The sequence below is a fragment of the Aotus nancymaae genome, unplaced genomic scaffold (assembly GCF_030222135.1).
Source record: "Aotus nancymaae isolate 86718 unplaced genomic scaffold, 86718_ANA_hifiasm-v0.15.2.pri h1tg000028l, whole genome shotgun sequence".
Taxonomy (NCBI): domain Eukaryota; kingdom Metazoa; phylum Chordata; class Mammalia; order Primates; family Aotidae; genus Aotus; species Aotus nancymaae.
The window spans coordinates 4,943,315-4,966,116 of NW_026988441.1; the positions used below are offsets into that span (position 1 = coordinate 4,943,315).

Here is a 22,802-nt window from a genome sequence, read left to right on the forward strand (position 1 = left end):
TGCCTAGGCCCGGTAGGGGGTGCGATGCAGGAGGGGTGGTTTTGGCCGTCGGTGGGGGCAGGGGGTGAGTGGTGGCCCAGCCTGGTCATGCAGTCTGTGTGCCACGAGGCTCCGGCTTGGCATGGCCCAACCAACCCCCTTCCTTGGGCAGCCCAGCAGGCAACCTTCCTCCCCCGCTTCCCCCAACCTTCCTCGGCTGCCTTCTCGGCTGCCCAGAACCAATGGGTTAATTAGATAACGGAGCCTTTGATTAGCGGGGGAGGGGGAGGCCTCCCCCCTGACAGCGCAGGGAAGGGAGGCCGAGGAGGAGGGAGGAGAGGCGCCCTCCCCGTTCAGAAGGAGAGAAAGAAGGAGGGAGGGGTGGGGAGGGAGGGAGCTGAGGCACAGCTTGGCTCTGCACTGCCGTGTGACTAGAAATTGTAATCGCGGAGAAAGAGAGAGACAGACAGAGCCGGGGAGAAAGGGACCAAGACAGACGGACAGACAGACACCCTGACTGAGACAGGCTCAGGGCCGATGAGAGGGTGACAGGGAGCGAGCGAGAGGGAGGACTAGATGGAGGAGAAGGAGAGAAGGGGCCCGGGGGTCCCGAGGGAGGCGAAACTGTGAGGGGGGAGGCTCCGGAGGGGGTTGAGGCCAAAGGAGGTGGACGGGGACCAGAGGTGGAGGGGGAGGACTGAGAGGGGCAGGGAGAGAGAAGAGGGGGCTGGGGGGGCTGGGGGGGCTGGGGTCGGTGGGTGAAGAGAAAGGAGGCTGCCGGTGGGGGGAGAGTCGAGGTAGAGGTGGGAGAGGGGGTGGAAGGAGATCTGAGGAGGCGAGCGGGGAGGGGAGGAGAGGACTGCTGCAGTGGCCAAAGGACAGCCTCCCCCCCAGGGTGGGAAGGGCGACAGGCCAGTGGGGGGGCGCAGGGAGACCCAAGAAGCCCCTGCGCCCCCCCAACACCGTCTCGACGGGAAGCCCTGGAGAACTGGGGAGGCAGAGACCCCGGCTGGCTGGAGGCATGTGGAGGGGGGGGCCTGGGCACAGGGAGAGGCCCAGCGGAAGCCAAGCCACCAGGGTGAGTGTCCCCCACATGGGGTGGGGGGAGACAAGGACGGGCGATGGCGGAGGGCGAGGGGGGGAAGAGGAGGGAGGCTGAGTCGCTGCAGAAGCCGAGATGGGGGTGGGGGGATGCGGGCTGGCAGCGGGAGAACTGGGAACAGATGCGGAGGTAGACATCCGAGGCAGGCCTGGAGGCCGGGGTGGGTGCCGTGGGTTCCCATGGGCCTCAAATCCTGGCCCCGCACCTTGGGCCAGTCCCTTGGCTAAGAGCGTGTGGGCTGGGTCGTCGTAGGGTCTTAAGAGGTGGGGGCCTCAGACCCAGGATAAAGACTGGCCTCGACCTCCCATTAGAACGAAGACCCTCACTGCACTCACAGTCAGACGCAGATCACGTCCCCAGCCCTCCAGGAAAAAAAACGAGCCCGGGTGCAGACACACAATCAACCTCTCCCTCCTCCCTCTCTCTTTCTTTCCCTAACCCCCTCCTCCCTCTCTCTTTCTTTCCCTAACCCCCTCTTCCCTCTCTCTCTGCCTCTCTGCCTCTGTCTCTGTGTCTCTGTCTGGCCTTTGCTCTCACACACACACTGAGATACACAGACGTATGCACACACATTTTTATCTGGGTTAAAATGGTCTTGGAAACTGCAGAAGGAGGGAGTGACTGTGTGTGTGCGCGCACAGCCATGTGCCTGGGGGGGTAGCCTGTGGGGGGGCGCTGAGAGGCCACCATGAGAGGGCGTGCCCTGTCCCTGCCGAGTGTGTGAACCAGTTGATGTGCCTGTTTGTGTGACCTGCTCCCCTCCAGGTCTCTGGGGGACAGTTTGGGGTTGGCCCATGCTGGGGCAGAGCCCGCTGGCATGGGTGTATTTGTGTGTACTCAGAGATGCTGCGTGTAAGGGAGGGTTGAGAGCTGGAGGGTAGACCTGGGGCCGGAGTATCCCCTCTGCACCCTCCCGGCCTGCTCTGTGTCCTTGCACAGGCCGTTTTCCCTTGCAGTACCTCAGTGTCCCCATCTGTAAATTGGGCATCCTTACAGCTCCCTCCTACGGTCATTGTGAGGCTTCAGTGAGACAATCAGGATAGAGTCTGCTGCATTGTGGGGCTCACCCGGTGTTCTGGCGCGAGCGTTATCACCGGTATCATTGCTGCTGCTGTGACTGGCCCATCTCCCTTCCTTCTCTGGTTCTATGGAAATGGGGGGGCAGGACAGATTGGGGAGGTGCAGCATGACTTCTCAGAGGACCCGACTCCCCACGGTCCACTCCCCCCGCAGAACCCCGCTTAGAGTCCTAGACCCCCTTCCCTTCCCCATCCGCTCCCCGAGAGCCAAGCTCCATCCTGCGGCACCAGCTGGCAGAAGTCCCACTGGGGCTGCCTCTGCCTGGAGCACCCACAGTCTCCGGGCAAAGGAGGGAGTGCAGCTGGTGGCCTCTCAGTTTGTGCCACCCCCTAGGTCCCCAGCCACCCTCACCCACAAGCTCCAGTCTCCTCCCTTCTCAGCCTGCTGCCTCCCAGCCCGCCCTCACCTGCCCGCACCTGTCACCTCCATAGCTGCCGCGGCTGCCACCTCAGCTCTGTGTCCCTCAGGTTCCCCCTGAGTCTGACTCAGGTCTCTGAAGCTGCTGTGAGGCCCCCACAGGACCTGGACAGGGTGGGCAGTGACAGGAGGGCGTGCAGTGGAGGGTCTGTCAGCCTAGCTGAGAGCGCAGCCAGTGGGGGAACGAGGCTCTCCACTGACATTCCTGGAGAGGGAGAGGGAGAGGGGAAGGGAGTGAAGGGGAGAGGAGGCTGGGACCCACCTCCCAGGGCGTCACGCAGGTGGCGAGGGGACCGGGTGGGTGTTGGGATGGGAACAAGGTCCCCTCAGTCTGGCTTTTCTCCCCTTTTCTGCCCCCTCGCCTTGTCTGTCTCTCTCTTATTTGACTGATGTATCTACCTTTTTGAAATCATGCAAAGAGCCAGGTTTTGAATCTGATGACTTCTGCACTTCCTGGCCAAGTGACCTTGGGCAGGCACTTACTCTCCACCAGCCTCAGTTTCCCCTGCTGCAGAATGGGTGTAGAGTCTTGTCAGCATGGAGAGATGAGCCAGTGCAGGGCAGGGCGGGCAGTGCTTCCCTGAGCCTGCCCCAGCCTGTTGGGTGGGTCCCTCGGCGGCTGTCTGCCTCCCTACCCCTTCGGTCCTGGGCAATGGGGCAGGGAGGTGGCGCTGGGGCTGCCCGGGTGTTGGCGAGCACCCAGGCCGCGTGGGCTCCTGTCCCTCACCAAGTCTCTTCCCTCTCTCTCCCTTGCCCACAGCCCCCCAGTGTCCACGCGGAGCATGAACATTGAGGATGGCGCGTGCCCGCGGCTCCCCGTGCCCCCTGCTGCCGCCCGGTAGGATGTCCTGGCCCCACGGGGCACTGCTCTTCCTCTGGCTCTTCTCCCCACCCCTGGGGGCCGGTGGAGGTGGAGTGGCCGTGACGTCTGCCGCCTCAGGGGGCTCCCCGCCGGCCACCTCCTGCCCCGAGGCCTGCTCCTGCAGCAACCAGGCCAGCCGGGTGATCTGCACACGGAGAGAGCTGTCCGAGGTCCCGGCCAGCATCCCAGTCAACACGCGGTACCTGAACCTGCAGGAGAACGGCATCCAGGTACTCAGGGCCAGCGGGTGGAGGGGGACCAAGGGCGGGGAGCGGACTGGGGAGGTGCGCAGATGTGGCCCATCACGTCCCTTCTGGGCCTGTCATACCGGCTCGTCCCCTTCTCCACCTGTGGATGTGGTTTGCAGGTCTGCATCCTCTCTATCCCAAGGGGGAGTGGAGGCTATCTGGGCTTTGTGGGCACAGTCCTCCCTGTCTCCCAGGCCACCTGCCCAGGCCCCCAGCACGGGACAGGCGGGTTGGCCTAGGTGGAACCCTGGAGTCACTGAGCTGTGGAGAACAACCCTTCCACGGGCACCTCTGTGCCCTCTGCACAACCACACCCTCGCGCGGCCTTGGGAAGGTGACGGCATGATTCTGAGCCTCAGTTTCTTCATCTGAAACACAGGGGCGATGTGAGCCCCTGCGTTGTGGCGTTGCTGTGAGGGCTGATGGGTCTCGTACTTGTCGGGGCTTTAGCCTGGGTGCCGACACCTGGCGAGCGGTCAGAGGACGGGAGGCGTTTCCGTGGTCGCTGAGCAGACAGTGCGGGGCTTGCGTCCCCATGTCCTGGAGCTGGTGTGAGAACTGGAGAGCAGAGAGGCTGAGAACGCTCTGGTGCCTGGTGTCGTGGCAGCCTGTGGCTGGTGCTCAGGATGGGGCAGCTGCCATTTGATTAATGATGACTGTGGTTATGATAGGCTGTAAGTGAGGGCTGGGGGACACAGCTGTGCTATTAGGAAGCAGGGCTTCCCAACCTCTGCCCTATGGACACTTGAGACGGGATCACCCTTTGCGGGGCAGGGTAGGGGACTCTGTCCTGTGCGCTGTAGGATGTTTCGCAGCATTTCTGGCCACTAGATGCCAGTAGCACCCCACGCCCAGTTCCAAAAATGTCTCCAGGCATTGCCAGTGATTCCCAGGGGGGATCATCACCCCAGGTTGATTTGGTCCAACCCCTGCCTCCAAGCAAGCCTCCTCCTGCCCCAGTTCTAAAGCTGGAAGAGAAGAGGACGCCTGTGCCAGAAGTCCCAGCCCCACCAGATCTAATCCTCCAGATCCAACTGCTCCTCTAAGAAGGCCGGCTGTGACCGGACATGGTGGCTCAGACCTGTAATCCCAGCACTTTTGGGAGGCTAAGGTGGGCGGATCACCTGAGGTCAGGAGTTTGAGACCAGCCTGACCAACATGGAGAAACCCCATCTCTACTAAAAAACAAAAATTAGCCAGGTATGGTGGCACATGCCTGTAATCCCAGCTATTTGGGAGGTCGAGTCAGGAGAATTGCTTTAACCCAGGAGGCGGAAGTTGCAGTGAGCCAAGATTGCACCATTGCATTCCAGCCTGGGCGAAACTCTGTCTCAAAAAAATAGTGAAACTCTGTCTCAGAAAAAAAAAGAAGGGCGACTGCTCTTCTTCCTGGTCTGTCCCTGGAAAGGGGTGAGAGGACTTGGCCACTCACATCTGACCATCCTGAGAGCCAGATTCCTGGGTGGCTGTGGGGCAAGGGCCAGTGAAGGGGTCCAGAAACGCCACAGGCCTGGTGGCCTGACCGCCCCCTGCTCCTACAGGGCGTTTTCCTTCTGTCCAGGCCCACCTCTCACAGGCTTCCGTTTCTGCCAGTGTGCTTGGGGTCTGCCTTGCATCTCCCCAGCTGCAGTCCCCACTGATCCGTCCACTTCCCCCTTAAGCAGGTGACGTTGTGCACTGGGCAGCCCCCATGCACCTGCCTGCTTCCCTGTGCTCCATTCTTCACCCACTTACACACGTGACGTTCAACAGACACCAGCAGTACCGGCTCTGTGCCAAGCCCTGTCCTGGGTGGTGTCCCAGCCAGGCAAAGCCCGGCCCTGGCCCCGGGCAGCTCACATCCCAGCGGGGAAGAAATGAGGAGAAGGATCAAATGGACGGGACGGCACGCCAGGGAAACGCGTCTTAGAGACGTGGCCGGGGAGAGGCTGCAGTGAGCCGTGATTGCCCCACTGCACTTCAGCCTGAGTGACGGAGTGAGACCCTGTCTCTAAAAATGCAACCATTTACATAGACACAGGAATGTCGGGGAGGTGCCCACGCCGCTTGCCAGCAGCCCCAGGCCGGGGCAACGTCCCCATCATAGAATCTGGACCCGTTTCTCTCTGGGGAGCTCAGTGCCACACAAACGTGTGCTGAGCGCCACCAGCAGATGTGCGTTCATTTATGATAAGTCACGCACAGGCCGGCTCCCTGCGTATATCACGCACATGGTAAAGCACACACCAGGGTGGGCGCCATCAAAGGGTGAAAAGCATCAGTAGGGATCTGGGCGCCTCCGTTTCTCATCGCCCCCACTGGGGGTTCTTGCACTCCCTCCAGAGAGGAGGGTGGAGGGTGTGTTCGTCCAGTCCAGGAGAGTGGATGCTTGTGAGTGTTTGCTCAGTGGCCTTGACCTCCCTCAGCGGACACATCCCAGACAGCAAGAGGTGTGCACCACATCGAGGGGAATCCCACGCACTTCAGGATTTTGTTTATTTATTTTTGAGACAGAATCTCACTCTGTCACCCAGGCTGGAGTGCAGTGGCATGATCATGGCTCATTGCAACCTCCACTTCCCAGGCTCAAGCCATTCTCCCTCCTCAGCCTCCCGAGTAGCTGGGATTACAGGCATCCACCACTATGCCCAGCTAATTTTTTTTTTTTTTTTTTTTTTTTTTTGAGACAGTTTCGCTCTTGTTACCCAGGCTGGAGTGCAATGGCACGATCTCGGCTCACCGCAACCTCCGCCTTCTGGGTTCAGGCAATTCTCCTGCCTCAGCCTCCCGAGTAGCTGGGATTACAGGCACATGCCACCATGCCCAGCTAATTTTTTGTATTTTTAGTAGAGACGGGGTTTCACCATGTTGACCAGGATGGTCTCGATCTCTTGACCTCGTGATCCACCCGCCTCGGCTTCCCAAAGTGCTGGGATTGCAGGCGTGAGCCACCGCGCCCGGCCCTAATTTTTATATTTTTAGTAGAGATGGAGTTTCTCCATGTTGGCCAGGCTGGTCTTGAACTCCTGACCTCAGGTGATCCACGCACCTCAGCCTCCCAAAGTGCTGGGATCACAGGTGTGAGACACTGCGCCCAGCCCAGAGGCTCTTTAAAAAGTAATAACTTTTAGCCTGGCACAGTGACTCATGCCTATAATCTCATGATTTGGGAGACTGAGGCAGGTAAATTGCTTGAGCCCAGGAGTTTGAGACCAGCCTGAGTCACATGGCGAATCCCCATCTACACTAAAAATACAACAATTAGCCAGGTGTGGTGGCATGCACCTGTGGTCCCAGCTACTCAGGGGGCTGAGGTGCGAGGAGCGCTTGAGCCTGGGAGGCAGAGGTTGCAGTGAGCTGAGATTTCGTCACTTGCACTCCATCCTGGGCAACAGAGTGACCTTGTCTCAAAAAAACAGAAAAAAAGTAGTAACTTTTTAGTTATCTAAATTAAAAAATGAAAAAATCACCCTAGTTCCATCACCAGATATAAATAACTACTGTTTACATTTTGTTTTAATACCTTCCTGGCTCCTTCCTGTGTGTATGTAAATGGTTTCATTTTTAGAGACAGGGTCTCACTTTGTGACTCAGGCTGAAGTGCAGTGGGGCGATCACAGCTCACTGCAGCCTCAACCTCCCTGGCTCAAGTGATCCTCCTGCCTCAGCCTCCAGAGTAGCTGGGACTACTGGGGGACTCCACCACACCCGGCCAAATATTTTTTTCTTTTTTATGAAGACAGGGTCTCACTATGTTTCCCAGGCTGGTCTTGAACTCCTGGGCCCAAGCAATTTGCCCATTTTGGCCTCGCAAAGTGCTGGGATTACAGGTATAACCAACCGCACATAGCCATAAATGTATTTTTAATTACTTCTTACAGAATAAATACAAATTAATTGAGAGAAACTAGAAAATACACCTAAGTAAAAACAAGAGGACAGAACCCAACCATAACTCGCAGCCCCACGTGGCTCCCCTTTCCTTCAGGGTCTTTGCGTTCAGACACCCTCCCCGCCCATGCGCAGTGCATTGCACAATTGCTGCTGATTTGTAAATGGATTTTTTGCTTTTTTAAATTTTTTTTAGACAGAGTTTTGCTCTTGTTGCCCAAGCTGGAGTGCAGTGGTGCGATCTCGGCTCAATGCAACCTCCACTTCCCGGGTTTAAGCGATTCTCCTGCCTCAGCCACCCAAGTAGCTAGGATGACAGGCGCGTGCCACCACGCCTAATTTTTTGTATTTTTAGCAGAAACAGGGTTTCACCATGTTAGCCAGGCTAGTCTGGAACTCCTGACCTCAGGTGATCTGCCCACCTTGGCCTCCCAAAGTGCTGGGATTACAGGTGTGAGCCACCGTGCCCGGCTTCTTTTCTTTTTGACCAAATCTTGCTCTGTCGCCCAGGCTGGAGTGCAGTGGTGCAATCTCGGCTCACTGCAACCTCTGCCTTCCGGGCTTAAGCGACCTTCCTGCTTCAGCCTTCTGAGTAGCTGGGATTACAGGTGCCCACCAGCACGCTCGACTAATTTTTGTATTTTTTAGTAGAGACAGGATTTCACTATATTGTCCTGGCTGGTCTTGAACTCCCGGCCTCAAGGGATCTGCCCGCCTCAGGCTCCCAAAGTGCTGGGATTACAGGCATGAGCCACAGCACCTGGCCTCCTTATTTCCAATTTCTGAGTTGATATGAACAAAGCTGGGGGACATCTGTTGGCTCATTCTTCCTAATGTTCTGGACTCAGCCCTTGGGATAAGTTCCTAGAAGCAGAGTTTCCAGGTCTGAGGGAGAGAAGCATGGCCTGAGTTCTGTGTGGCTTCCTCATTTGCGTGAACTCCTCCCTTACACACACACATACACACACACACACACAAACGCACACGCGCACACACACACACACACACACGCACATGCACATCAGGGCCTGGCACTGAAGGATGATGAGAGAAGCATGGCCTGAGTTCTGTGTGGCTTCCTCATTTGCGTGAACTCCTCCCTTACACAACACACACACACACACACACGTCAGGGCACACACACATCAGGGGCTGGCACTGAAGTACTGATAGTGACATGCTGCATTCTGGAGATTCGAGAGCCTCCCGTGTGGCCCACCACCTTGGTTGTCATCTGTCCCCCGCTGCACTGTCACCTGCATGAAGCAGGGACTTTGCACTGTTCCCTCCCAGACCCCCAGCACCTAGGGCCAGCCGAGCCTGGTGCACAGGAGGTGCCCAGCAGCTGCTGCCTGTGAATGGAAGGCCAGCTCCTGAGCTCCTGTTCTCGTCCCTGGCAGAGGCCCTGCAGCCGCCTGTCAGTGGGAGCTGATGCCAATCCCTGCTGTGAGCTCTGCGGGGTGGCTTGGAGACTTCTGTCACTTGTTCTCACATGCCCCCAGCCTGGGCGCAGCGCAGGCAGCAAGAACCTCGTGGGGACTTTGAGGGACTCTAAGTGCACGGGGTGGCGGTGGTGGCCTCTCTCTGGGAGGCTAGAACGTTGCCGTCCATCTTTGGTGAGAGGGTTAAAGTGTCCCTCTGCCACATGATGGGGACAGGAAGTGGTCCCCATAGGAAGACAGAGGATGTTTGTTTTTTGAAAAAGTCATGGCTGGGCTCAGTGGCTATGCCTGTAATCCCAGTACTGTGGGAAGCTGAGGTGGGTGATCACCTGAGGTCGGGAGTTCGAGACCAGCCTGACCAACATGGTGAAACCCCATCTCTACTAAAAATACAAAAATTAGCCAGGCGTAGTGGCACATGCCTGTAGTCCCAGCTGCTTGGGAGGCTGAGGCAGGAGAATGGCTTAAACCCGGGAGGCGGAGGCTGCAGTGAGCTAAGATCACACCAATGCACCCCAGCCAGAGTGACGCAGCGAGATTCCATCTCAAAAAAAAAAAAAAAATCAGCAATCTTCCAAGGCCCTCCCCCAACACCACCACTGTTTTCTGAGATTGGTGGGGCCTGTAAGCCCAGAGCCTCTGGAGATGCCTTCTAAGGCAGAGGCCTGGAGACTGCCTCTCCCCAGCTCACATGCCCTGGCCCCCTGGGAGAAGACCAGATGCAGGTCTGCTCCTCAGCCTCCTCGGGGCCCCAGGGGCAGCTGCACCACCCGGCTCCTCCTCAGTCAGGCACGTGGTCCTCACCAAACCAGCTCCTTCCTCCTTCCCTCCCTTTTATCCAGTTCCCCTGCCTTCCCTTCTCCCCATAGCCCATCCTCCTAATGTGTTTACTGTGGATTTGTGTGTATGTGTATGCTTGCAAAATGTGTATTGTTGCTTTGTGTGCATGTACAAAATTAATTTCTGCAGATGAAGCTGCGTTAGAGATCGCTGTCTTTGTCTCACTGTTTTCACTCGGCCTGTGTTTCCAAGAGTGGTTCACATTGCCGCTTGTGTGTGTGTGTGTGTGTGTGTGTGTGTGTGTATCTACTCCACGGCTATAACCGCTGAAGCACTGATGGGCACCCACCCCCCTCCACCTCCAAGTCCCCCACTGCCAACTGATGAGATTGGACGTCCCGGAGGGTTCTAGCTGCCCCACTGCAAATCCTCCCTCGGGACCCCTCTGGGAGCTGCGTGGTCATTTCTGTGGAATATATACCCAGAGGGAATTGCCAGGCCATAGGATACGCATGTACTTAATTTAACAAAGCACCACTGAATCCACCCAAGGGCTTTAGCGGATGGCCCTAGGTCTCTCCTGGGGCCTGCCATGAGGTTGTATGGCAAGGAAGTGTGGTTCCAGCTTAAGGAGCAAACCAATCCATCCTAAGAAAATCATTAGAGGGGCTTCCAAGAGCTGTGTTTAATGATGGCCCGACAGCCAACATTTACGAGTAACCACAACTCCTGCTGACGAGGGGCTGCTTAGGTCAGCGGTCCCCAACCTTTTTGCCACCAGGGACCGATTTCACGGAAGACAATTTTTTTACGGACTGGGGTGCTGGGGGGATTCAGCTGCGTTTCACTTATGGTGTGTTTCATTTCTATCATTATGATTACATTGTCATATATAATAAAATAATTACACTACTCACCATAACGTAGAATCAGTGGGAGCTCTGAGCTTGTTTTCCTGCAACTAGATGGTCCCGCCTGGGGGTGAGGGCAGATCATTGGGCATTAGATTCTCATACGGAGCGCGCAACCTAAACCCCCCGCCCGCACAGTTCACGACAGGACGCATGCTCCTATGAGAATCTAATGCCGTCCGGGCGGGGCAGCTCACGCCTGTAACCCCAGCATTTTGGGAGGCCGAGGTGGGTGGATCACCTGAGGTCAGGAGTTCGAAACCAGCCTGGCCAACATGGCAAAACCCCGTCTCTACTAAAAATACAAAGATCAGCCAGGCATGGTGGCAGGTGCCTGTAACCCCAGCTACTCGGGAGGCTGAGGCAGGAGAATCGCTTGAACCCAGGAGGCGGAGGTTGCAGTGAGCCAAGATCGCACCACTGCACTCCAGCCTGGGCGACAGAGCAAGACTCTTGTCTCAAAATAATTTTTTTTGTAATTTAAATAAAAGAGAATCTAATGCCGCCACTGATCTGACAAGAGGCAGCGCTCAGGCAGGGACGCTAACCCACTGCTCCTTCTGTGCAGCCCGTTCCTAGCAGGCCACCCACCGGTGCCGCTCTGTGGCCCAGGGGTTGGGGACCCCTGGGTTAAATGAATCACTGTGCCCCTTACAATGGAATATTATGCAGCTACTTAAAACAGAGTTTCAAAGAATAGTGGGCGACATGGAGAAATGCTCAAAACATAATACTGAGCTTTCAAAGAATGTGAATCGGATCTCCAATCCATTTTTAAAACTCAAGTAATAGATTTTAAAAGACCGAGAAACACCCAGGAATGTCAACAGGGCCTTTCTCTTTGCATTAGTATTACAGGGCATATTTAATTTCCTCTTTATGTTTTCTGTATTCTCTAGATTTTCTTCAGTGACATTTTGTAACTTTTATAATCAGAACAAATTAAACTTTAAAAATATTAAGTATTGGCCAGGCACAGTGGCTTATGCCTGTAATCCCAGCACTTTGGGAGGCCGAGGCAGGCGGATCACAAGGTCAGGAGTTTGAGAGCAGCCTGGCCAACACGGTGAAACCTCATCTCTACTAAAAATACAAAAATTACCTGGGCGTGGTGGCAGGCACTTGTAATCCCAGCTAGTCGGGAGGCTGAGGCAGGAGAATCATTGAACCTGGGAGGCAGAGGTTGCAGTGAGATGAGATCCCACCACTGCACTCCAGCCTGGGCGACAAGGCGAGACTCCATCTCAAAAAAAAAAAAAAAAAAAAAACCCTAAAAATACTAAGTATAAAATGCTAGGCAAGCTGGAAAGAAAAAAAAAAAAGTCTATACTGGAATTTGCTCACCTTTTCCTAAGTGAGGAAAAAGAAACTAAAATTTCAAAGCATTTACCTGGAGCGGGGAAGGGACAGTTCATCCAACAGCGTCCCATTTATTTCCATGAGAGCGGGATGACTCCTCCCATCTTATGGATGTGGAAATGGAGGCACAGGTGGCTCTGAGTGACTTGTCCAAGGTCGCCCAGCAAGCTGTGGCCCCCATAAGCTTGCTCTGTGGCAGAGAAGGTAGATGTCTGCCCCACCCTTAGAGTCAGCATAGAGAAGTCGGGCCCAGACAGCCACAGTGGGGCAGCTACAGGATGGTAGTTCTGTTGCAAAAAGAACACACAAAAAAATCCTGCTACAGTGGCTCATGCCTGGAATCCCAGCACTTTGAGAGGCCAAGGCGGACGGATCCCTTGAGCTCAGGAGTTTGAAACCAGCCTGGGCAACATAGCAAGACCCCACTTCTACTAAAAATACAAAAACTAGCCAAGTGTGGTGGTGCCCACCTGTAGTGCCAGATACCAGAGAGGCTGAGGTGGGAAGGTGGCTTGAGTCCAGGAGGCAGAGGCTGCAGTGGAAGGTGACTGTGCCACTGCACTCCAGCCTAGGGGGCAGAGCGAGACCCTGTCTCAAAAAAACCCACATCAAACAAATCATGCATTACCAAGGTGAATACCAGGAATGGCTTTTAAATTACTCACTAGTTTGCATTTTCCAGACGGCTGATTCCTCCAGGGGCATGAAACATAGAGCTTTGGATTGGACAGACTTTACCCAGTTAGAGTCCTTTAAGGAAGAAAATGGTGGGAGCGCCGGGCACAGTCACTCTCGCCTGTAATCCCAGCACTTTGGGAGGCCTAGGCGGGTGGATCAGGGTGAAACCCTATCCAACCCAAAATACAAAAATTAGCTGGGAGTGGTGGTGGGCACCTGTAGTACCAGCTACTCAGTAGGTTCAGACAGGAGATTCACTTGAACCTGGGAGGCAGAGGTTGCAGTGAGCCGAGATTGTGCCACTGCACTCCAGCTTGTGCAACAGAGAGAGACTCCATCAAAAGAGAGAAAGAGGGAGGGAGGGAGAAAGAGAGGGAGGGAGGAAGAATGAGAGGGAGGGAGGAAGGAAGGAGGAAGGAAGGAAGGAAGGAAAATGCCGGGAGGAAGGATCTGGGGGGGATCTAGAAGCTGACCTCTCTTGAGGTCAACTAGGACAGCCCCCGTCGTGGGCCTGGGACCAGCAGCCAGTAGGTCCTCTGGGTAGGAGGGAGCAGTGCGCCCTCTGCTGTCCGTTCCCAGGCTGCTGCTTCTTCGCGCCTGTGGCCTCTCCAGCTCTCATTCCACCTGCGTTATCGTCCTCATTACCTCAGCAGCGCCATCTCGGGGCCCAGATAATCCTTGTCGTCGCTCGGAGCCTCAGTTTCTACCCTTTTCAAATAGGATTTCCCATACGTTGTTAGTTTCTTCTTAACTTTTTCTCATGATGATGCACCGCACACTTACAGAAAAGAACAGTTGGCGGGCACAGTGGTTCACGCCTGTAATCCCAGCACTTTGGGAGGCCAGGGCAGGGGGATCACGGGAGGTCAGGAGTTTGAGACCAGCCTGGACAACCTGATGAAACCCCATCTCTACTAAAAATACAAAAACAATTAGCCAGGCATGGTCGCGAGCACCTGTAATCCCAGCTACTCGGGAGGCTGAGGCAGGAGAATCCCTTGTACCTGGGAGGCAGAGGTTGCAGGGAGCCAAGATCCTGCCACTGCAATGCAGCCTGGGCAACAGCGAAACTCCATCTCAGAAAAAAAAAAAAAGGCCGGGCACGGAGGCTCATGCCTACAATCCCAGCACTTTGGCAGGCCAGGGCAGGGGGATCACGGGAGGTCAAGAGTTCGAGACCAGCCTGGACAACCTGATGAAACCCCGTCTCTACTAAAAATACAAAAAAATTAGCTAGGCATAGTGGCGCACACCTGTAATCCCAGCTACTTGGGAGGCTAGGCGGGATAATTGCTTGTACCTGGGAGGTGGAGGTTGCAGTGAGCCGAGATCGCGCCACTGCACTGCAGCCTGGGTGACAGAGCATGACTCCATCTCAAAAACAAAACAAGAAAAAGAACACAGTCTATAAGAGCTCAGCGCAAAAGACTGTCAGAGAGAACAACCATGTCAGTACCACCCGGGTCAGGAGATGGAAGCTAGGGAGACTTCCCCTTCTCCCAGAGGCACTTGCTCAACTCCTGACTTCAGGGGGCTGTTTTGCGCTGGTGCCGTCGTCGGAGCCGTGCGCTGCCTCTCGTTGTGTGGCTTCTTTCACTCTGCAGTGTTGCTGCGAGTCACGTCCATGCTCCGAGCAGCCTCGGCGTCTCCTCTCCTTTTCGGTCATTATATCATATTCTGTCGGATGAAGATACCACAGTTTTTTTACCCATTTCCTACTGATGGGCATTTGGATTCTTTCCAGTTTGGGGCCCTTACCCTGCTTGATTTTAGATTTAAAATCTTTTCGTGCCAGAGGAGACAGGCGGAGCATCTTTCCACTTAGCCAGTGGATGAAAGTCCCGAGGTGGGAGAGGCAGAGCAGCTCCGGGCTGCTGTGGTCTGAAGCTGGAGTTGGTACCTGGTGGTGGCCTCAGATGCAGGTCTGACCACACACCTGCTGCTTCTTTTTTTTTCTTTCTTTCTTTTTTTTTTTTTTTTTGAGACAGAGTCTTGCTCTCTCGCCAGGCTCCAGTCTGGAGTGCAATGGCGCGATCTCGGCTCATTGCAACCTCCGCCTCCCGGTTCTCCTGCCTCAGCCTCCTGAGTAGCTGGGACTACAGGCACACGCCACCATGCCCGGCTAATTTTGTATTTTAGTAGAGACGGGGTTTCACCATGTTGGCCAGGATGGTCTTAATCTCATGACCTCGTGATCCGCCCGCCTCGGCCTCCCAAAGTGCTGGGATTACAGGCGTGAGCCACCACGCCCAGCCTCTTTTTTTTTTTTTTTTTTTTTTTTGAGATTTGGCTCAAGAAGGGACAAGACTGCACACACCATGTGCCAATGCCTAGAGCTCATCCTCTTTTTTTCTTTTTTTTGAGACCAAGTCTGGCTCTGTCACCCAGGCTGGAGGGCAGTGGCGTGATCCCAGCTCACTGCAACCTTCACTTCCTGGATTCAAGCAATTCTCCTGCCTCAGCCTCCTGAGTAGCTGGGATTACAGGCACCTGCCACCACACCCAGCTAATTTTTGGTATTTTTAGTAGAAACGGGATTTCAGTATGTTAGCCAGGATGATCCCAATCTCCTGACCTCATGATCCGCCCCCTTTGGCCTCCCAAAGTGCTGAGATTACAGGCGTAAGCCACTGTGCACGGCCTAATTTTTAATTTCTTAGAAGTGGGATCTTGCTATGTTGTCCAGGCTGGGATGCAATGGTGCAGTCATGGCTCACTGCAGCCACACCTTCTGGGCTCAAGCAATTCTCCTGCCTCAGCCTCCCAAGTAGCTGGCACTACAGGCATGTGCCACCACACCTGGCTAATCTTTGCATTTTTGGTAGAAACAGGGTCTTGCTATGTTACTCAGGCTGGTCTTGAACTGAGCTCAAGCTGTTCTCCCACCCTAGCCTCCCAAAGGGCTGGGATTACAAGCATGAGCCTCTGCACCAGCCCTGTCCTCCTTTCAGCTTCCTTCTCCTTGGCATCTTGTCATTGTTGTTGCAACTGAGCCAAGATCCTTCAGGACATGATCTGCCCGCCCTCCCGCGGGGTGCCTCCCACTTCCTGCCGCCCACCGGCTTCTCCTGCCCCCTCCCTGCTCAGCACCCTCACACATGCTGTTCCCTCTCCCTGGAATGCCCTTCCACTGTCCTCTTCACCTTGTTAGCGCCCGTGCCTGGGATTGTGGGAGGCAGCTGAGGTCCGATCCCAGCCCTGCACTTCCCGGCCGAGGGGCCTTGGGCACGTTATTGAACCTGTGTGGGCCTCAGTTTTGTCACCAGTGAGATGAAGATAGTGACAGCCCCTCTGTCATAGAGTTGCTGAGAAATTGGATGCATCATTCCTTGTACAAGCACATACTGAGGGTCAGCACGTGCCAGGCTCTTCCAGGCACTGGCGGGTGGGATGGCAGGTGCAGGAGGATTCGGCAGAGGGCCTGGGGTGGGGTCGGCTGCTGGGCAGTGCTGGCGGCTTTCATAGTAAGGCCATTATCACGGCTGCGTCGTCCCTCAGGAGCCGGACAGATGTCTTAGCCTCAGGGGTTCCTTCTCTGTGCCCTGAGTCTGGTCGTACCCCACTGGTCCCTGCAGCCTCCCCATATCGTTTTGTTTGTTTGTTTTTTGAGACAGAATTTCACTCTTGTTGCCCAGGCTGAAGTGCAGTGGCGCCATCTCAGCTCATTGCAACCTCTGCCTCCTGGGTTCAAGCGATTCTCCTGCCTCAGCCTCCCAAGTAGCTGGAATTACAGGCGCCTGCCACCACACCCATCTAATTTTTTTGTATTTTTGGTAGAGATGGGGTTTCACCATGTTGCCAGGCTGGTCTCAAACTCCTGACTCAGGTGATCCACCTGCCTCAGCATCCCGAAGTACTGAGATTACAGGCATGAGCCACTGCGCCCAGCCCCCAATTTGTTGATGTCATTGTGCTTGTCTGTCTTGATTGCTGCTGGCCCCAGCACTCCACACAAACTGTAGGTGCCCAAAATGCAACTGTTAAATTGCTGAACCCATAGAATTGCTTGGCGTCCTGCAAAGCCACGTGGCCCCTGAGCCTCGGGACAGACCTGGGACGAGGTGGGTGGGAGTAGCAGTCCCACGTCTCTGTCGAGCAACCTGAGAGGCCCAGAGAGGCACAAGGCCCGTGTTCTCCCCTCCACAAATGACTCGAAGGCCTTGAGTCACCTCTCTGAGCCTGCCCTCCTCATCTAGAAAATAGACCAATTATTTCTACAGCTCAGGGAGGGTGGGCGGGAGAACGTCAGCCAGGCCCCGGCACTGCTCCAAGCCCCTTACGTGGTCAGCGAACTTCAGCCTCACAACAGCCCCCTGAGGAGGTACCATTCCTCTCATGTCACAGATGAGGAAACTGAGGCAGAGGAGAGTCAGACACGTGCACATGGTCCCAGTCCCATGGTTAGTGACGGAGATGGGACTCAGCCCGAGCAGGCTGGCCGCCGAACTTGCTTTTTCTTTTCTTTTTTTTTTTTCTTTTTTGAGATGGAATCTTGCTCTGTCACCCAGGCTGGAGTGCAGTGGCACCATCTCGGCTCACTGCAACTTCCGCCTCCCAGGTTCAAACGATCCTCCTGCCTCAGCCTCCTGAGTAGCTGGGATTACAGGTGCCTGCCACCACACCCAGCTAATTTTTGTATTTTTAGTAGAGATGGGGTTTCACCATGTTGGCCAGGATGGTCTTGATCTCCTGACCTCGTGATCTGCCCGCCTCGGCCTCCCAAAGTGCTGGGATTACAGGCATGAGCCACTGTGCCCGGCAAGAACTTGGTTTTTTCAACGCCATTCCTAACGCTTCCTAATTTGTAGCTATCCCTGGTGCTGCACCCTGGTGACTCAGCTTCAGAACTGCCACTGAGTCCCAGTCTGCACCCTGCAGCCTAGCCCAGCTCATCCAGAAGCCCCAGCTTCTTCCTATCCTCCCAGCTGTAGCCTGTAACCCCACACCCCCGCCACCACATCCAGCCGAAGTCGCCACGCCATCTCCTCCTAGGGGACACCTTTCTGCAAGTCACCCTGTCCCCATCTCAGATCAGGATGAGTATGCCCGGTGCTCCCAGCTACACGAAGCTCAGGGCCACCCTCTACCCAGCCCCTTCCTTCACACCCTTCTAGAAACTTGCCCTGCCTTTAAATAGTCACAGACACCAGGCACGGTGGGTCACGCCTGTAATCTCAGCACTTTGGGAGGCCAAGACAGGCAGATCACCTGAGGTCGGGAGTTTGAGACCAGCCTGACCAACATGGAGAAATCCCATCTCTACTAAAAATACAAAATTAGCCGGGCATGGTGGTGCATGCCTGTAATCCCAGCTACTCGGAAGGCTGAGGCAGGAGAATCTCCTGAACCTGGGAGGCGGAGGTTTCGCTGAGCATAAGGCAGGAGGGGCGGGAGTGGGGGGAGGCCAGGGAATGCTACCCAGGAAGCAGTGCTGGACCATGGCCTGAGCCTTGGCTTAACCCCACTCTCCCACCCGACCCGCAGGTGCCTTAGGCGAAGTGCCTCACTTGGCCTCACAGGTCCCTCTGATAATAGCTCTCATCACCCTGTTGTTATCATTCAGGTTCAAATGCTTCTCTGGGCTCCTGGTGATCGAGGGGGCAGGTGGTGGGGTACACATCCAGCCAGGCCTTGCACCCATGCCAGGAGCTGGTCCCACACAGGCTCAGGAGGCCACTCCCAGGAGGATGAATGGGAGGAGGGAGACAGGGAGCCCTAGGCCTGAGCCAGGTCAGCATGAGAATCAGGAGCCCACAATGACCCTTGCAATGCTGCCAGCCACGCAGTCAGGGAACTCCCTAAAGTCCCTGTTGGAGAGGAAGGCACGAGTCCCTTGTCTCAGGGACAAGGAAGAAATATGAGAAGTCATCATAAAGACTGTGGATGTGACAAGTAACAGTTTTTAAAATCTGAGTGTAAAAAAATTAACATACACACAACAGTAAGCTTGCTAAACTTTTGTTATTGGCTCATTATATTCAAAACATAAAAACAGGCCAGGTGCGGTGGCTCACGCCTGTAATCCCAGCACTTTGGGAAGCTGAGGCAGACAGATAACCTGAGGTCAGGAGTTTGAGACCAGCCTGGCCAACTGGGCGAAACCCTGTCTCTACTAAAATACAAAAATTAGCCGGGTGTGGTGGTTCACACCTGTAATCCCAGCTACTTGGGAGGCTGAGGTGGAAGAATCACTTGAACCCAGGAGGCGGAGGCTGCAGTGAGTTGAGATCATGCCAGTCTGGGCAATAGAGCAAGATTCAGTCTTTAAATAAATAAATAAATCAGCCAGGCGAGGTGGCTCACTCCTGTAATCCCAGCACTTCAGGAGGCCGAGGCGGGTGGATCACCTGAGGTCAGGAGTTCGAGACCAGCCTGACCAACATGGAGAAACCCTGCCCCTACTAAAAATACAAAACTAGCCAGGTGTGGTGGCACATGCCTGTAATCCCAGCTACTCAGGAGGCTGAGGCGTGAGAATCACTTGAACCCAGGAGGTGGAGGTTGCAGTGAGCTGAGATCGTGCCATTGCATTCTAGCCTGGGCAACAACAGTGAAACTCCATCTCAAAAAAGAAAGAGAAAGAAAAAAATAAATCAAAACAATTTCCAGCGTTAGGATGAGCAGTTGATCATTTTCCTAGCACAGTTACATTTTTAATAAGGAATTTCTTGACAATTTATTTTCTTAAAAACCCCAACAGATCTTGGAGGGGTTGTTTGCAGCTTTGGCAATATTTACTTACCACAGCTGAAGTGAAAAGTCCCCTCCACAGGCCAGGTTGCAGGATAAAAGAAAAGTCCCCATTGGGGTGAGGAGGCAGCCACCGATGGGGCCACGTCCCTTCGCCTGATTCACGTCTGCATCCTTGAGACCTGGCCCAGAGCCCGGCCTGGGTGGAGGCAGGCTCAGCACACGGGGGCTGAAGAGTGAGGGAACTTGGAAGTGTGGGCAGCTACATGGCTGTCAGAGGTGGCCTCAGTCCCAGGTCCTCTACCGTATTACAAAATATCAGCATCGTCATCAGACCAAAGGTGTCAGGGTGAGGGACAGGGCATTTACCTGCTCTGAGAACCAGTCCCCACCTTGCCCATCCCACTCTGCGTCGCTGGCTATGAGGGTGATGCCACCCACGACTTCAGAGATGATCTAGTCTAGGGTGTTTCAAACCGGGCCTTGGAGGGGCCCCAGGCCTGCCTCCTGCTGCAGCCAGGGCAGCGTCCGTGACCTGTTTCCACCATTGCTGGTTAAATGATTGTTTCCATAATTTTTTTTTTTTTTTTTTTGAGATGGAGTCTCACTCTGTCTCCCAGGCTGGAGTGCAGCGGCGTGATCTCGGCTCACTGCAACCTCCGCCTCCCAGGTTCAAGCGATTCTCCTGCCTCAGCCTCCCGAGTAGCTGGGATTACAGGCACGCGCCACCATGCCCAGCTAATTTTTGTATTTTTAGTAGAGACGGGGTTTCGCCACGTTGGCCGGGCTGGTCTCAAACTCCTGACCTCGGGCGATCCGTCCGCCCAGCCTCCCAAAGTGCTGGGGTTACAGGCGTGAGCCAGCGTGCCCAGCCTCCACAGTTCCTATGTTTACTGTCTCTCTTCTCCACTGAGCCCAGGTTCTAGCAAGACAGGGCTGTGTCTGTCTTGTCCGCAGCTGTATCCCCAGAGCCCAGTATTACATTGGACATGTAGCAGCTCTCAAAAAACACCTGTCAAGTGAGCAAAGCAATACATGGTAGTGTAAGAATGCATGGCCCTGCAGCTCAGAAAGCATTCTGAAACCCATAGACAGCCCAGGCCTTTCAGTGTCGGGCGGGCGGGCGTGGTGGACACTTTCGTGTCCGTGTTTAGGAGAAGCAGACAGAGTCTTGGTTCTGCAGCTTTGGAGCCTGTGAGACTGAGGACAAGCGACTTTACTCCTCTGAACCTTCATTTTCTCAGCTATAAACCAACAGATATGAGGGGAGCAGGGGTATGTGCTTGATAACCCCCACGTGACAGAATTTCCACAAAGATGAACTGAGATCATACCTCAGAGCATTGAGCACAGTTCTGGCAATAATCAGCACTTAACAAATTATGATTACCCCTTTTTACCTTATTGGGAAGCTGACCAGGATATCTCTTTGTTTTAGAGTCAGAGATGGAACCAGCTTTCTATTATTTGGGAGCAGAAGAGAAGAATTAACTGGCTTTGGTCTTTAAGTATGCATGTTAAACTTTAAGGGTGACCATTAAATGGAGAGAAAATATATAAATTCTAAAACAGTAGAGAGGAGAAATGGAATCAGAAGAAATTCAGTCAATACAAAGAAGACAGGAAAGGGGCAGGATAGGCACAAAATACTTCGATGCCAGTTACAGTCAATTACTACCCATGTTGTACAACAGATACCTTCTATTTTAGTTGCTAATAAAGGGCTACACAACTCAAAAAAAAAGCACAAAATAACATTATAGGAAGAATTCCAAATATATTAGTAATTACAGTAAACATAAATGAACTAAACTTGCAGTTAAAAAACAGAGATTTCAGGCCAGGCATGGTGGCTCATGCCTGTAATCCCAGCATTTTGGGAGGCCAAGCCAAGTGGATCACGAGGTGAAGAGATCGAGACCATCCTGGCCAACATGGTGAAAGCCAGTCTCTACTAAGAATAGAAAAAGTAACTGGGCCTGGTGGCACACGCCTGTAGTCCCAGCTACTCAGGAGGCTGAGGCAGGAGAATTGCTTGAACCCAGGAGGCAGAGGTTGCAGTGAGCCAAGATTGCACCACTGCACTCCAGCCTGGCGACAGTGAGATTCTGTCTCACACACACACGAAAAGACAGAGTTGTTTTGTCTGCTACAAAAGGTAATGTAGCTTTAACGATCTCAGACATGTGGACATTAAGGTAAAAAGCAGAATAGGTTGAAACCAGAACATCAATGCTTTTCAGCTCCCAAGTTCTGTCATACCGATGTCAACATGATTTTGACACGTTGGCATTATCATCCAGGCCAAAAAGTAGGCAGGTCAACAGGGCCCAGCACGACCAGGGTCTTCTCCAGTGAGAGTCTGATGCACTCTAGTCTGTGTACTCGGAGACCTTGCCCGAGTCTGTCATGAACTAGACCTTGCATAGGGCGCTGGGAATGCAGAAACCGTCCCAACAGTCTCCACTCATACTGACTCAAGGAGACAGATGTGCGAAACCAAATTACGGTCACTGTGATAGAGATAGACAGTGTGTGTGACTGGTGCGGGAGCAGGGGCCAAAGACGGCTTTTCCAAGGAAGGCAATTGGAATTTTCCAGAGAACAAAGAAGGGGCAGAGCCTGTGCAAAGGCAGAGAGGCTGGACAGAGTGTGGCAAGCAGAGGGAACCCCAGGCATCCCTCTACTCCCTCCTGTGGCTGGAGTCAAGGAGAGGGCAGCAGGGCAGCTTCTGAAGGGCCTCTGACACTTTGTAGAGGGTGACAGCCATGGGCGGGCTGGGCACAGGGATGTGGCAAGGTCTGAAGTGCATTTTAGGTCATTCTGACAGCCAGTGCAGAGGAAAGGTGCTGAGGGAGAAACTGGAAGCCCAGAGATAGGACCAAGGGTTTTTGTTTTGTTGATTTTTGGGACAGAGTCTCACGCTGTCACCCAGGCTGGAGTGCAGTGGCACAATCTTGGCTCACTGCAACCTCCACCTCCTCGGTTCAAGGGATTCTCCTGTCTCAGCCTCCCAAGTAGCTGGGACTACAGAAGTGTGCCACCACGCCAAGACGAATTTTGGTGTTTTTGTTTGTTTTTTGGGTTTTTTTGAGACGGAGTTTCGCTCTTGTTGCCCAGGCTGGAGTGCAGTGGTGCAATCTCGGCTCACCGCAACCTCCGCCTCCCGGGTTCAAGCAATTCTCCTGCCTCAGCCTCCTGAGTAGCTGGGATTACAGGCATGCGCCACCACACCCAGCTAAGTTTGTATTTTTAGTAGAGATGGGTTTCTCCATGTTGGTCAGGCTGGTCTCAAATTCCCAACCTCAGGTGATCTGCCCACTTCAGCCTCCCAAAGTGCTGGGATTACAGGCGTGAACCACCACCTCCGGCCAGGACCAATGT

General features: G+C 54.4%; 1 protein-coding gene across 2 annotated transcripts in view; it reads left to right on the plus strand.

The window, feature by feature from the left end:
- LRRC4B (leucine rich repeat containing 4B) overlaps positions 1-22,802 on the plus strand; it is a 52,581-nt gene that overhangs the window by 19,860 nt on the left and 9,919 nt on the right. Inside the window, exons 1-2 of one of the 2 annotated variants that reach the window (XM_064380997.1) lie at positions 767-1,057; positions 3,339-3,670. In XM_064380997.1, the coding sequence (XP_064237067.1) occupies positions 3,374-3,670 (297 nt within the window). In that variant the 5' untranslated portion in view covers positions 767-1,057; positions 3,339-3,373. Of the gene's footprint in view, positions 1-766; positions 1,058-3,338; positions 3,671-22,802 lie in introns of those variants that run through there. The other variant, XM_012461425.2, reaches the window with a different exon arrangement.